The sequence below is a fragment of the Herpailurus yagouaroundi genome, unplaced genomic scaffold (genome assembly GCF_014898765.1).
Source record: "Herpailurus yagouaroundi ecotype Mexico unplaced genomic scaffold, PumYag 29, whole genome shotgun sequence".
NCBI lineage: Eukaryota > Metazoa > Chordata > Mammalia > Carnivora > Felidae > Herpailurus > Herpailurus yagouaroundi.
In genome coordinates, this window is record NW_024412377.1 from 83,354,484 (window position 1) to 83,370,178 (window position 15,695).

The following is a 15,695-nucleotide window of genomic DNA, read 5'->3' on the forward strand; positions in this document are numbered from 1 at the left end:
TTCCTTGTCCGAGTGGTTGCCATTTCTCCTTCATTCTAGCTTTTGGATATTTCATAGATTTTGAGCAATTCAGGAGGCATAATCTGTAGTTAATATATCATGTTGTATGAGTAGCACTATTTTGTTGGTGGCTTTCAGGTCATTGTATTCATGAACGGTTTTGCCTTCTACAGATGTTCTGGAACTCTTCCATAACATTTCAAAGAACCGCTGGTTCCAAGAAAAAATGCTTACTTGTAGATACCAGTTTTTGTGATTTTCCTTACTAAATAATATTCTCCATAAAACTATCACTAAGACTCCACCTTACACCTGTCAGAATGGTTAACATTAACAACTCAGGCAACAACAGATGTTGGCGAGGATGCGGAGAAAGAGGATCTCTTTTGCATTCTTGGTGGCAATGCAAGTTGGTGCAGCCACTCTGGAAAACAGTATGGAGGTTCCTCAAAAAACTAAAAATAGAACTACCCTACGACCCAGCAATTGCACTACTAGGCATTTATCCACGGGATACAGGTGTGCTGTCTCGAAGGGACACATGCACCCCCATGTTTATAGCAGCACTATCAACAATAGCCAAAGTATGGAAAGAGCCCAAATGTCCACTGATGGATGAATGAATAAAGAAAATGTGGTGTATATATATATATATATACATATATATATATATATATACATACACACACACACACACACACACACATACAGAATGGAATATTACTCGGCGATCAAAAAGAATGAAATCTTGCCATTTGCAACTACGTGGATGGAACTGGAGGGTATTATGCTAAGTGAAATTAGTCAGTCAGAGAAAGACAAAAATCATATGAGTTCACTCATATGAGGACTTTAAGAGACAAAACAGATGAACATAAGGGAAGGGAAACAAAAATAATATACACAGGGAGGGGGACAAAACATAAGAGACTCATAAATATGGAGAACAAACTGAGGGTTACTGGAGGAGGTGTGGGGGGGGTGGGCTAAATGGGTAAGGGGCACTAAGGAATCTACTCCTGAAATCATTGTTGCACTATATGCTAACTAATTTGGATGTAGATTTTAAAAAATAAAAAGTTAAATTAAAAAAAAAAAACTATCACTACTACTACTAAGAGTAGAAGAGTAGAAGTAGAACATTCCAAATCACATAAATATATACAAGAAAATGGTGGAGGAAAGTAACTTTATAAACCATTTTGTGCATTCCAGGTGGATATGACAATAGGAAAACACCATGAGTCTCCATCTCTGCCCTCTTTTAGACTGACAGTGCTCAACCTTTATTATCCCTACAGTATACAAGACAGATTTTATTTACAGGCCAGACATTAAGTCACTTATTCATCCAATAAATGTTTACTAAGTGAGCTACTACTACATATCAAGCATCCCAGTTGAGGCTAGAGATAAACTATAAAGAAAATACCTCCTCTTGGTGCTTGAAGACTAGTAAAATTGGTTCCAAATGGGTGCAAACACCTCAGGGAATGTACAAGACAATTCTTTGGTGTATAACAAGAAAGAAAGAAATGAAACTCTACTGAAATTTCATATGGAGATTGTAACTGTAACTGTCCCTTGGTCTGTGAGTGAGACAGTCATGTGCTGAGTTTGGTGTTGGTGGGGAGGTGATGGACAGTGCTAAAGCACTTCTTCAGCTTTCAGGGTGCAGTACTGAATTAAGTTTGTCCTTTATATTTCAGAATCTACTTTTAACAAAATTAATCCCCACAAAACACACAAGTGGCTTTGACATATTCCTATAAATCAACAGATCTACTGCAGTTTAACACTAATATTGATGCAAGGAAGAGCAAACAATAACAAAGTGAAAAAGTTCACGTTTATTTCTGTTCCTAACATGCACTCTTACTCAGCCATATTATAAGGCAAAATGATGATGATCTGATAAGATTTGGTCAAAAGAGGATTTACAAAAGGAAATAAATAGGAAAACCACTTGAAATATGACTTCCCATATATTATTGTTAAACAAGAATTCCTCTTAAGTAGGTATTGTGCCTTGAGATACTAGCTAAAGATGTTTGGAAATCATCATGGCCAGCAAAATGTTTCAAAACTCAGCATCCAAAACATGAAGACAAACCTCTGTAATTGTTTTGCGAGAACGTTTTAAGTCAAATGATATTTAATTCAGTACTTTACAGAAGGTGTCTAAATAATGATAAATGTTTAGAGTCTTTTTTTTTTTTTTGAGGATTCTAACTTATTAAAAGACAAATAGTTACTAGTGTAAGGGAACATTTGTCTTTCCTGAAACAGTGAAAATGACAGAACACAGAAAACACTGTAGTGACAAAAAATGCATTTCTTTATTTCTTTGTCAGCAAATACTGTTACATAGAAAATAGTGAAGATTTAAAGAAATAAACATTAGAATAAATTATACAATGTAGGAGATTTAAAGAGTTGAATCAAAGTTCAGATATTTCTGGTACAGCTCAGCTTAGGTATTTATTAGGTTTCAAAGTTCAAATACACAAAGAACTAGTTGTTTTGTTTCTTTTACAACAAATAAATGAAAGATATACCAGAAAAATTTTCATAGCAGTAAATTACTTTTTATTTATTTTATTTTAATTTATATTTTTAAGATTTTATTCTTAAGTAATCTCTATACACAACAGGGGGCTCAAATTTACAATGTCAAGATTAAGAGTCACATTGAGCCAGCAAGGTGCCCCAGTAAGTTACTTTTTAAATAAAAAGAATGCTTGATGGGAAAACTGTTGGAGTAATTATTTTAACTGAATGGGTTCTGGAGAGGAAACAGAGGTAAAATTGCTAGAAAAATGTATTCATGGAACCGTTCACATGCAGGTTGTGGAGAAAGAAACCAAACGCAGAAATACACAAAATCCTATAAAGAAGTTCTTAAGATAGTTTATTTTATAAAATCCAGAAATATTCATTTTAGAAAAGCCAGTATCACCAATAAAAATATCCTATCTACATACTTAAGAACTTAGAAATAATTTTTTTTTATGTTTATTCTGAGAGAGAGAGTATGAGCAGGGGATGGTCAGAGAGAGAGGGAGAGGGAGGAGAGAGAGAAAAAAGAGAGAGGGATGAGGAGAGAGAAAGAGAGATTGAGAGAGAGAATCACAACCAGGCTTTGCACTGCCAATGCAGAGCCCAATGCCAGACTCGAACTCATGAACTGTGAGATCATGACCAAAAATCAAGAGTTGGCTACTTAACTGACTGAGCCACCTAGGTGTCCCTTAGAAATAATATTTTCTAACATAATTTATGATATTCCAAATAAAGGTTTCAATGATTCCTGAATATTTTTCTTAAAAATACAAAATTTATTTTTCATTTTGTTTGCTAGAACAACTGAATGACATAATGGATAATGAATATTTACTAGACAAATTTCAACAACAGCCTTGGCCTATTTGGTGCTTCAGATTGAAGAACAAGTGCCATGATTTCATAAGCACAGTTATCGATATACTTGTTCCCATGTGGATCTATGTATGTTCATGTAGTAGCTTTTTCACCTATGACAGCTATTAAAACCAAGTTCTGACACAAACTGAATGTAAAACCTGCCCTTTCAATCATTGTATTCAAGTGTTAAACCCAGATTTTAAAAATTACAAAGCATATTAAATCACATTATCCTCACTCAGTAAATTATTATTGACATTTTATACCATTAATAAGTAAAATTTTTTAAATAACTTTAAGATGTTATTTTGTCTTCATTCATTGTAAATTTCCTTTCAGCGTGTTTTATAATCCACGTAATATGTTATTACAGCCACTAGTACATGTCTAGGAAGAAAAAAATGATAAATATGTAAATATTCATATCACATTGCATTCATTCTAAGGCATACATTTTTTTTTCATACCTTATCAGCTCTGAAATTGGGATGGCCCTTCCAAAATGTAATATATATATGGCTTAGATAGAAGTCAAAACATTTAAATAAGGACAGAAAAATGAGTGTTTGGCATTCTTAAAAGATCCCTCCCTGGTGTGTTGTTAATATCACCACAGACTCAGAGTTTCTGTGATTAGTAGAACGAATTGATTAATCTGACATCAACCTAAAGGTTCTGATTGGAATTTGCTGTAAGCTTTAATGAAGTAGTGAGAATCTGAGTACTTGGAGTCCTCAAAATCTCTAAAGTATCAGTAGAAGTGCAGGTGTGAAGAGAATTGATAATATTTACCTGATATCTACTTAGATTGTCAAATGTTTCCTTGGTATCAGGAGTTAAATCCTCTTTTGAATAAACAGAACATAAGATATAGTCTTTTAAGTCAGATACCTCAGAGTAGAATAGGGAGTGCATGGTACAAACACATAACGAACAACAAAACATTTAAAATATTTTAAGAACACAGAGAAGAGTGGTCACAGAGGAGTTTCTTAATTTGCTTTACCTATATTTTAAGCTTCATCTAAGCATATTCATTTGCTAAAAGGATAGCATTTTATCAAAGAACTATATTTTACAAGTACTAAACTAGGTGTTTTCACATTTAGTATTTTATTTAATACAATAGTCTTATGAGATCTTTCAAATATATGTTGGGCCCAATTTTACAAACTTACAAAGACTATTCCAGTGCATTTTTAACATGATTCTTAAGTTGTCCTGAGTTTCTGTGGAGTCACTAGACTAGACATATGTTTTCCAAAAGCTTCGTACTTTTTTAGAGCAGAATGGCTTCTTTAAATGTCACAAGTATCTTGAAAATCATTTCACATTGTTTTATTATTTTTGTTTAGTAAAAACAGAAAGGATGTTTCATGGAAGAACGCAAAGCTACCTTCTTTTGACTTGTCACTTGGTTCCAATTATCAAATTCAGTCATGTATTTAGTGGATTAAAAGATTGTGTCTGGCTTTGTAGGATAGCCAAGGACCGATGAGGTTCTTTTATATGCTCTTGAGGAGATTTTTGTTTAGTTGTAAAGATAACTCATCAAGACAAAAAACATAAACCATAATAGATGATAATATAAAAGATGACAGAATGGCACATTATGGACCTAATTACCGAAGTGGTTATATAGATGGTATGTTCAAATAAATTTATAGGAGGAGAGGACTTTGAACCAAGAGTTGAAGAAGATGGACGACTCATGGAGAGAAAGGGCAACCCATGTGAGAGTAATGAGATATTCAGAAGTTTAAAAGCAATGAGGATAAAATAAAGATAAGGTTTACAGAAACTGGCGGAGGCTGGACTGTGGAGTGTTTTGACAGCAACACTCTGAAGACTGATCAGTGGAAAACAGCTAAAACAATTGTGGCAGAGAAATTAGATAACAAATTTTACAGTATGTGAATCTGGCTTCACAACACAGGAGAGAGGCTGGGGATAGTCTGGAACAGAGAGATGAGTTAGGAGAATACTGCAGTAGTCCAACTACCATTTATAAGGAAGGGCTTTAATAGGTCGGTAGGCATGGTTACAGCGAGGTGAAGCTGTATGTCAGATGAAGGGTAGGAGGATTTATCAACGTGGTTACTATTTAAAAGATTTTAAAAGACAAAAGAAAAGAAGGGACAGAGGGAGGTGGGGAGGGAGAGTCAGCAAAGCCAAGCTAGTTCAGGAGGAAAACAGGGAGCTGAAGTAGTAGGACTGCTACCCTGGAGAAAGACCAAGACTAAAGATTCTAGAATCATCCAGAAGAGTGGCTCTCAACAAGGAAAGGTTTTGCCCCCGTGGGGACATTTGGCAACGCTTGGAGACATTTTTAGTTCTCACAGCTGAGGAGAATGTTACTTGGCATCTAGTGGGCATAGGTCAGAGACACTGCTATAATATCTTATAATTCATAGGACACTCATCACAACAAAAAACTATACAGCCCAAAGTCATTAGTGCCAAAGTTGAAACACCCTGATCTAGAGAGGGAGGATCAGTACATCCTTCAGAGCAAAGAAGGGAGAGTGTGTAGACTCATCAGTCAATAGGCAAAGACTTCTTAGCAAACAACTACATTTAAGAGGTATTAGTATAAATTAGAACTAGAATGGGCTATGAAGAAACAAAGAGAGTAATAAAGGTAGCCATGAACCAGTTTGTTGACCCATTTATTCACCAAATATTTATTGAACAACTGATATATGAGGTACTAAGGGTTGAGGATACAGAAGTGCCTTCATGAAGCTTATATTCTAGTGGATAGTAACAGATAAAGAAGAATTAAGGAGATATTTATTAGACAATGGTTAAGTGCTATAATAAAGGCAACAAAATGGCGTCTAATGATACAGAGGAAGTGGGAGCTGGGATGGGAAGAGCATGAAGGGATGCTCTGGATGGGGTGGTGAGTGAAGTCTCTCTGAGGAAGTGACATTTGTGCTAAGAAGTAGAAGAGGCGCACCTGGGTGCGGCTCAGTCAGTTAAGTGTCGAACTTCAGCTCAGGTCATGATCTCATGGTTTGTGGGTTTGAGCTGTGCATGGGACTCTGCACTGACAGTGCGGAGCCTGCTTCTCATCCTCTGTCTCCCTCTCTCTCTCTGCCCTTTGCCCTCTCGCTCTCTCTCTCTCAAAAATAAATAAGCAAACATTAAAAAAAATAAATAATAAAAAGAAGTGGAAGAAGAGGAGCCAGTCCTGACAAGACCTGGTATAATTCTGCTATGGATTTCAAGGGAAGAGGAGAAAGGTTTAAGAAAGTATCAAAGGCCACAAAGAGGTCCACCAGGAGTGCTTTTGCATTTTTTAAGAGGACATCGGAGCCCTTTACCCCTGCAGTCTTAATAGACAAAAATATAGCTAATAATTTAAAATTTTCGAATCTTCATTTCTGAGAGAGCAAAAAAGGAGTTTGAGACTTGAGGAATGTTAGGCAGCACTGGAGGGGATCCCAGTAGAGTTCTGTCGGAATATGTCAAGCACTTGCTCTTCTCAACAATTTTCTCCACAAAAATTAGACATCCCTACGCAACACTGAAAACAACACAGAGATGGAATGCAAATGCTAGTATTAATCATACCTTTTCTTTCTTTTCTTCCCCAGGCTTCACGAGGCTTGCTGCTCAGGCAGTATCTATTGTAATCAGTGAGTTACCTACGGTGATTGCATGTTTGCCTCCCCCAATTAAATACTTCTTTTTTCTGTCTGAGAGAAAAATGTCAAAAAACTTTGTTGAATTGAAGAAAGCTAGCCTCCTTGTCTGGAACTTGATTGTAATTATATGTCAGATATTTGAGGATGGAAACACTGTGGAACTTTTAACAGGTGCCTCCCTTGACAGATGGAGTAAAGAGAAACTTGGTTTAATCTGCTTGTGTTTGGAAAGTATCATGGGAAAGCAGACAAGTGACCCTAATCAAATGACTCAAAAGGTCATACAGATCATTGAGCAGCAGAAACCCAACTGGATTGAGAGCCAGTTGGTGAAGGCAAGGAAACTGAGCACCAAATGGTAAAGCAATGTTTTTCTTTCACTGAATTTCATTAAATATGTTCACTATAACAAAATTACCAATAAACAACAACAAAATACCATTAAGATAGGCAACAATGGTTATTCTATTAACTTAATGGGAACTTTGATGAATACAGAAAAAGGTAAATATTCCAACAAAAACTGCATTATTTAGATGTGCCTTGTTTTATGAAAATTTGAACCCCATTGATACCCTGGAACATTATACTTGTTTACTCACCATCTTAAGGTTTCTGATAAAAAGGGTGGGAGTTAAACCCAAGAGAATATGGCTTCATTTCTTTTCAGTGCACAAACAGGTATCTAGTGGATAGCCTGGAGCGTTTTGTAAATGGATTGGGCATGGAGATTAAATTAAGAAGGAATTAATGGATATAAAAGGCTTTTTATTGCTTTCTGTGTACCTGATTGTCAAAAAGGTACACATTTTTCATCTGGTAATGTAAGAATCCCAGAGGGCAGCTGGGGCATATCACACTCGAGCTATAAACACACCCAGCTGTTTCTGTATGAAAATGTCAGCCTTCTCATAGGTTTGTCACCAAGAGCTAAGTGATTTGTGGTATTGCTAAGATTTTTAAGGGTCCCTGATGAATTTAAATATGTACATAGAGTACTCCTGTCTTAAAATTCATCTTCAGTATAGAACTGCATGATATTGATAAAGAAATTATGGTTCATATGGTCTACAGATCACTAAGCCAGCCCTTTTTTATACCACTCCACACACTGTCCCCCATTCTTTTAAAATATATTCATGATTCTAGCAGATACTATTTTGACTTTCTGCCTGAAACGACTAAAAGTTCTTACTTTCCTTACTACATAGTTCTTTGTAGTGACAAAGAACTCAGGCTTTGGAATCAGACAGACAAATACAAATCCCTTGTAAGTGGGCCATCTTGGGCAAATTATGGAATCTCTCAAAGCCTCATTTTCAGCGGTGAGACCAAGCTGATGGCATGATTTAGAAAATTTAAATAACATTGATAAAGTTCTTAACATCAAGCTTAGAGCTAGCAAGCATTTCTTATTTATAAACCCTATTAAAACACATTGCACTCACTGGTATTATGGTAACAAATACTCTTTACTGGTTTGTATTAGTCTGTAAAACTGTGTTAATCCAGTTGATCTGTATTAATCCAAATGGAAAAATGTAGGTAATCGTGATTTTCCTGGTCTTGTAGTGACTTCTAGAAAAGTACTTCTGGCATGTCCTGTGGGTAGGAATAACAGTTGCAGTCAGGCAAGTGCTTAGTATCTCTGAAAACAACTTTCTTAATTTTTTTTTTAATGTTTATTTTTGAGAGAGAGCGGGAGACAGAGCGAGAGACAGAGCATGAGCTGGGGAGGGACAGAGAGAGGGAGACACAGAATCCGAAGCAGGCTCCAGGCTCTGAGCCATCAGCCCAGAGCCCGACGCGGGGCTGGAACCCACGAACTCTGAGATCATGACCTGAGCCAAAGTCGGACATTTAACCCACTGAGCCACCCAGGTGCTCCTGAAAGCAACTTTCTTAATCTTTACATTTGCATTCAATCCCAATTTACAAGCTTTAATTCAATGACTAAAAGATTAAGCCCAGATGTCATTATCCATGGCAGTGGTTGTAAAGGAGAGAAAAAAAGAATAATAGTGGATCTGATTATAAAGTTAAATTCCTGATACTCTTGATTTAGGAGTCCCTCTGTCAATAAGGTCAGTTTAAAGTAATGTCTCGGTAATATACCTGAGGACACATACAGGAATCCATAAATAATATTTTTTCACTAAAAGTTGGTTTAAAGTCTTTATAAACAGCACCACTGTATCTGATACCTCCTACATAGGGAGTTGTCCAGCTAATATTTGGCTGATTAGCTCTCTGTTGGAACATGCATCTGAAATGAAGAATTGCTGATTTTTAAAAATGTTTTAAAAAGGTCCTGAATGTACATTATGGAAGCATGTAATAAGCACAATGCTACATCTTTCTCAATTTCTGAAATGCAAATATGTAAGAATTCAGATTAAAAGTTAGTTCTTATATTTATTTGAAAAAGTTAAATTTGACCTACTAATTCACTTTAGGTCACCTCTACAGGATTCGGGCACTATAGGATGGTACTTCTTGACTTTGATTTCAGGTTGATTGTCTATTATACAAGTAAACTTCCCCGTCTACCCATCTCACAAATTGATGATTGATGATCATTTTGTTTATAGATCTCTACCATTAGGAAAATGTATTTTAAACCACGATGTCTGTATATAGATAGAGAGTTTCCTTGGCTTTATCATAACTGTTTTAAGTTTGAGAATGTAACCATTTAAACTTAAACAATTCTTCTGTTAAAATAAATGAAATGTTAATTCCCCAGGAAGATCATCTTGGAACTACACAACGTCACTTAGCTAGATCTCTTTCACATGGATTCAGACTTAATTTTGATTTTATGGAAATTGTGAAAATATCTGCAGTGGAAAGGTGGCAGCTGGAAGCATTGCTTGTCTTGCACACTGCCCGAAAGCATTACTATTCATTAAAATAACCTTCACTTTGTAGTAACACTCAAGCTGTAAACAGTCAACTTAGATTCTGGAGAACACACAGCCCAAAAAGTAAAGAAATGTCTGTCTTTGCAAAGTAATTTGTCGAGTTGAAGATTATTGTTTTTCATCATGGTGACCCTGACTTGGCTGGCTGGGTGCATATACAGATTAAGATTAATGCAGTTATTCCTTGGCTAAGGTCTGCCTCTTTCAGGGCACATTCTCCCTAATGACATGATTGATAGGCAGTCCCAAATCCAGAGAGGAACTCATTAATCATAGCATTGACTGAATCCAATCATTTGCTTCACCTGCACAGTGATGGACAGGAAAGGATACAATTCAGGGGCTGACACTGAGACACTCCTTTGTCAGAGGGCCTCAACTTTTTCAATGTCAGCCTCAACAAAACCTGACACGAAATTTTGCTTGCAACCTGTGTGCAGCTTCAAAAAAGATATTTACAAACTCCTTTTACTGCAACAAGGTCTTTTTGTCTGTTTATTAAAAATTTACTGCAGCTAATGAGTATCTCTAAGAGTAGAATTTGCTTTACTTTTAGCAAGCCTTAAACAATTGTAAAGTTCTTTTTTTTTTCCTAAGAAAGATGTTTGGAAGCTACATGTGGAAGCAATATAAAAGTTAATGTCCAGCAGCTGGGTATCATTTGGTTCAGTCTTCAGGTCAGCGGCACTGACTCTTAGCAGAACTAATTTTATAATCATGGCAAAATCTCAGTAATGAACTGCAGTATATAGTTGATTACACCACAGTAAATTTCATTTAGTCTGAGAAACAGTGGAAAACCATGCATTTTCTTAAGAATGCTTACATCGCAAAGCCTAACATGATCATACCTAATATCAAGTGTAATAAGAAAAGTAGTATGGAATATATATGATGCATGTTGTATAGAGTTCTTTTGCACTGGTATAGTTTGAGAATTTTTTTTACTTGTGTCATTCATCATTACTATGTAAATAATGTTTAAAATCAATAACAAGAGTATGTGTTTTTAGAAATGTTTCACAAATAAAACTTGCATATTCCTGGCGTGGTGACACTAGACCCTTTTCCTGAAAGAATAATCAGGGCAGTGACTTTTGCTAGGTGTCCTTACCAAGAAGAAACAGGAGAGGGGCCTTATATTCTTAAAAGGCAACAAGTGTCAAAAGGCTAATGTAAAATACCCAGTGGTAAGCACACTGCCAGGAAGCACCCAGCCTATATTTAGCATAATAGTCTCCCCTTTTGACACTTTAATTAGTCTTTAATGTGTTCTACGACAGGTGTAAAGTGGAATCTACAAAAGACAGAATACCAAAGCTATTTCTGGCATCAAAGATACTTTTTATCCTCAAAGAGAAAATACAAATTATTTCTTACATGTTCTTAAAAAGAAATGTTTTGTTTTCATCCCATGATTATAGCAATTTCAGCAATTGCAGTAATGGGAAAATGTTTTATAGATAGGAGTATAAATGCAATAAAGAAGTGTTTTAAAAGAAACCATTCAATTTTTAAAAATGCTTTCAGGTGCTCAGTCCTGAGGCACATTTCTATGAGCAGGGGCGGTTTGGGAAGGCTTACCTATTTGAGCAGTCTTTATGGTGCTTTGAATATGAGATTTACATCGACTCTCCACACTCAATCTCTTTGATTATTTTCCATCTTTACAATTCTTCACCACTGATACTTATATGCTTTCTTTGTGTTTAGTGCATTTATGACAATGGAGAAGAGCACAGCCTTAGAAGAAGGAGATAGTGCTCTTGAACTGACTGAGCAGAAAATAAACATGATGGTCCTGGATATCTGCCACAAACCAGGTGGCAGCGAGTACCTGCGGCAAATTTATCACATCATGCGGCTCAATGAGGTAGGGAAACGGCCTTTTTACCGAGCAATTAGGTGTGTACTGGCCTGAGGCAGCGTCTGCTGGCAGCTAAGGGTTAGTCAAGGAGGTGATAATACTTCTTAAAGTCAATACCAAACTCAATATTGCATTATTAATAGAATCTATTCAGCCCCGGCTGTTCTGCATTTGTACAGCAGAAGCTTCACCGAAACAATGTAGGTTTTATTTATATGGTTTAAACAATAACACGGCTCATAAACTCAGTGCAGTTCTGAATTGTATAGACTAGACGTGTAGTTTGGGAATTGTGTGTTTGTGACTGTTAAGCTGATGTTAAAATCTGCTGTTGGCGAATGATGAATTTTCCTCAGAGAGATGTACTTCTTCTCCTATAGACGTCATACTTGGTGAAGTTGGAGATTTCTCACATAATGAGAAAATTTCAGAAGACTATTGAGCCATACTCGGGAGCAACTAGATTAACCCAAGAAAATGCATTAACGTATGGACACTGGTTAGAGCCAATGTCATGCTTGTCTATGTCTCTGCTGGGTTAAGCCTCTGACCTTGCATGTTTGTGGCTGTTTGAACAAAAATGTAAAGAGCAGGTATCTCAGTTATTGCGTTGAAACAATACAAGTTTGCTAACTTGATCAGGTTTTTAATCTGAGCATTTGTATGTGAATTAGAATGTGACATCTAATGTGCATTAGAATTATGTTTATATTTGCAAACGCATGCATGTATTTTTGGAAATACTAAAAATTCTATAATATGAATAATGTGAAGCTATAGTGTTTTATCTCAATGAGGTAGGCCTTAAAAACCATAAATTTCCAAGGAGTGAATTAAATTCTACCACAGCATTTTACAACCCAGTTATATAAATGTTCTTCCTGCTACCATCTATCTGAAAGTTACTTCAAGTAAATTTTGTTTCCTGGCTTTCCTAGAGCTAATCAACCAGTCAACCTATAAACAGGTGATATAATAGTGCATTCAATGATCGCCTGAGAAGGAGGGGAAGGATTTGTTGCTATGAGGAATGGTCCAGTCCCTGAGGCACCTAAGCTCAGTATATAATTGTTAGCTACCTACTACCTATTCACATTTGCTAATGATCCCTCGTAATTTGTTAAGGGTTTCTATGTGGGGAACTCAGGTGCTCCTGGCCTTGGCTAATGGAAAGACCGCCGCTGCGAAGTCATGGTCTTCACTGGCATGTCCACGTGGCCACCCAGATTGGCTTAAGTAACCATGGTGATTACTGAGGAACAGCTGTTGAAGTAGGATTACCATGGGATTTTTAGGAAAGTGGCGTTGCAAGAGTTCTGAGAACAGTCGTGGCTGGTATAGATTGCCAAACAGATAGACGAGTCCACTTTTTAAAAGCCTTTGGCATGAAAAAGATCAGTAATCACCAATAAGAGAAATTAAGTTGGATATTTACTGGCTGTCAGCCACCTGTCATATTCAGGAAATCAATCAAAAGGCTGTTTTTCCCTCCTAGAGCTTGTGGATGTTTGAGGCAGGGGCTCTGACCAGGTCTATTGGGAGACCTGTTGTATATAAGGCTCCTCACTGGGGCACTGCTTCATTTTGATCAATTAAGTTCAGACTTAGGATTTTTCTTTCATTACAACTGAAGAAACTTACTGTTAGGGCAGTGTTTATCACATGGGATGTCAAGCCACGTACTTGTTGATTTACTGTGCCGAATGCGAAATATCGCGGCAAGGTAAGAGGCCTGCTGTGAGGTGAGGCTAGAGCCAGAAAAAGTAGTGAGCCCTTTGTCTTAACTACTAAAACAAAACAGGCAAAAAATTCAATAACAACCCAAGGCTGACTAGGCACCTAGTGTTACTACTTCGAGCTGCTTTTATACTGAGGTATTGCTATGCTGTAGGTAAAATTTGCACTGTGAAATGTGTTCATTTGCTGAGCGTTATGAGTCTTTAGCATTTTCAGGTGTACTGTTTAATATGCTTCCAAATGGCAGCATAAATACAGATGCATTGACAGGTACAGGCATGGGTAAGGGGAAGAATGAGTGTGCCATCGAGTAACAACAAAGTTGTCAGACGAAATGAGTTTAAGAATGTTTGTCTTTGAGATAAAGGTCAGATGTCTTAGTTAAAAGTTCAGTGGGTAGTTGAAGAACCTGGCCATGAGCAAAGATGAGGAAGGCCGTGACTATAGTTTTTGGTGGCCTCAGTGAGTTTGGTAGTTGAGGTCGTGGGACTGGTGGAGCTCTTCCAGTGGAGAAAAATGCAGAAACAGTGGGTAGAGAAATAAGCTTTAATGTAACTGCACCGGTAGAGTGTTCAAAAGGATGTTAAAAGAAGAATATATTTTTTTTTCCAAAGAAGTACATCAGATTTAGCAGTGAATCCGGTTAAAGCGACACTGCAGAAAATCATTTTTTTTTAGAAGGGGTAGGTAGCGACCATGGTCAAGATAGCAGAGAGGCCAGAGAAATTAACAAGGGAGAAAACACCATTGTGTTGACAACTTGCAACACAGCACTTTATCTTTTTTGAATTGTGGAACAAAAAAAGCCGAAATGCAGCAATGTAAGGGGAAATCAGTTGAGACAGATTGCCATTAGCCAAAACAAAGCAGTTGTTCTCGTTAGAATCTTTTATTCCTTTTAAAAATTTACATTACGAAATCATAATGCAGAGAAATTTTATTTCTGTGTAAAAATCTAAATCTAGGCATAAAATTCTTTTTTGGTGGCTTTATTATTATCTAATGATACTTAGTAGGAGTGTGTGTGTGTGTGTGTGTGTGTGTGTGTGTTATGGAATTAATCTAAGGAGATGTGGTCCACAATGAGCAAGTTTAAGAAATGATTATCATTGTTAAGTGGTGATTTTTACGGTTTCAGGAACTCAAATTTACCTTCCAGGATGAGTGCAGTGGGCATTCTCTATTCCCGAAGTTACAGAGCCACAGGAAAAAGCACAGTGAACTGAAACCAAATATGGGGATTCTCACTCACACTCTACCACTACCCCTGTGTAACCTCAGGCTCAGCCCATGACATTTCAGAATCAACCACTGAATGTGGGGTGGGCTAGAGTTATTTAAACTTTCATATGCCTACCAATCTCCTGGGAAACCCTGTTAGTGATCAGATTCTATTTGGTGTGGGGTCTGAGATTCGGGTTTTCTAAGTTCCCAAGAAAGCCTGACTTGAATGGTCTAGGCCCTAGACTGTGGGTACCAAGGGTTTTCCAGATGACCTCTGACATCCTTTTCAGCTCTAATGTTGTGAACCTAGGCCTACTCTTGAAGAAAAACTGAAAATCAGAAAAATGTTTATATTCCTTATGTATTAAATGACTTATTAACATTAAGTCATTACTATTTGATAGTTTATAGGAAACTGTAAGTCATTTTAATTGTTGTCTTCTAGAAGAAGTCTAATAAAATAGATTAGGATCATTCACCTTATTTATTTATGGATGGAGAATGAAATATAATGCAGTAGATTGACTTTTTTGCCCAGGCTGCCACTGGCAGTTGGGGTGTTAGAATTACGTATGTTGAGCTTCTTTTGAACCTTGATATTTTCCAGTTAAGAGCATGGAAATAGAATTTAGGAGTTTGAATTATAATTAATTCTACATAGAGTAAGATTGCTTGCAGTGAAATATCAGAGTACTTAGCACTCTGCTGAGCATGAAGTAGATAACAACTTCACTTAATGAATGAATGAGCAATCTTGTCCTGTGAGTAATCATGCATCTGAGTTAAGTTTTGGTAACCAGACATGTTAACACATGAACCAATGACAAGACAATGCCTATTAAAAACATCCTGATATATCAAGCATAC

General features: G+C 36.7%; 1 protein-coding gene across 3 annotated transcripts in view; it reads left to right on the top strand.

Moving 5' to 3' along the window:
* The window catches only part of KIAA0825 (KIAA0825 ortholog), a 391,857-nt gene that overhangs the window by 173,678 nt on the left and 202,484 nt on the right, over window positions 1-15,695 (top strand). For all 3 annotated transcript variants that reach the window (XM_040448484.1, XM_040448497.1, XM_040448491.1), the window contains 2 exons: window positions 7,026-7,434; window positions 11,714-11,873. In XM_040448484.1, the coding sequence (XP_040304418.1) occupies window positions 7,026-7,434; window positions 11,714-11,873 (569 nt within the window). The remainder of the gene's footprint in view (window positions 1-7,025; window positions 7,435-11,713; window positions 11,874-15,695) is intronic.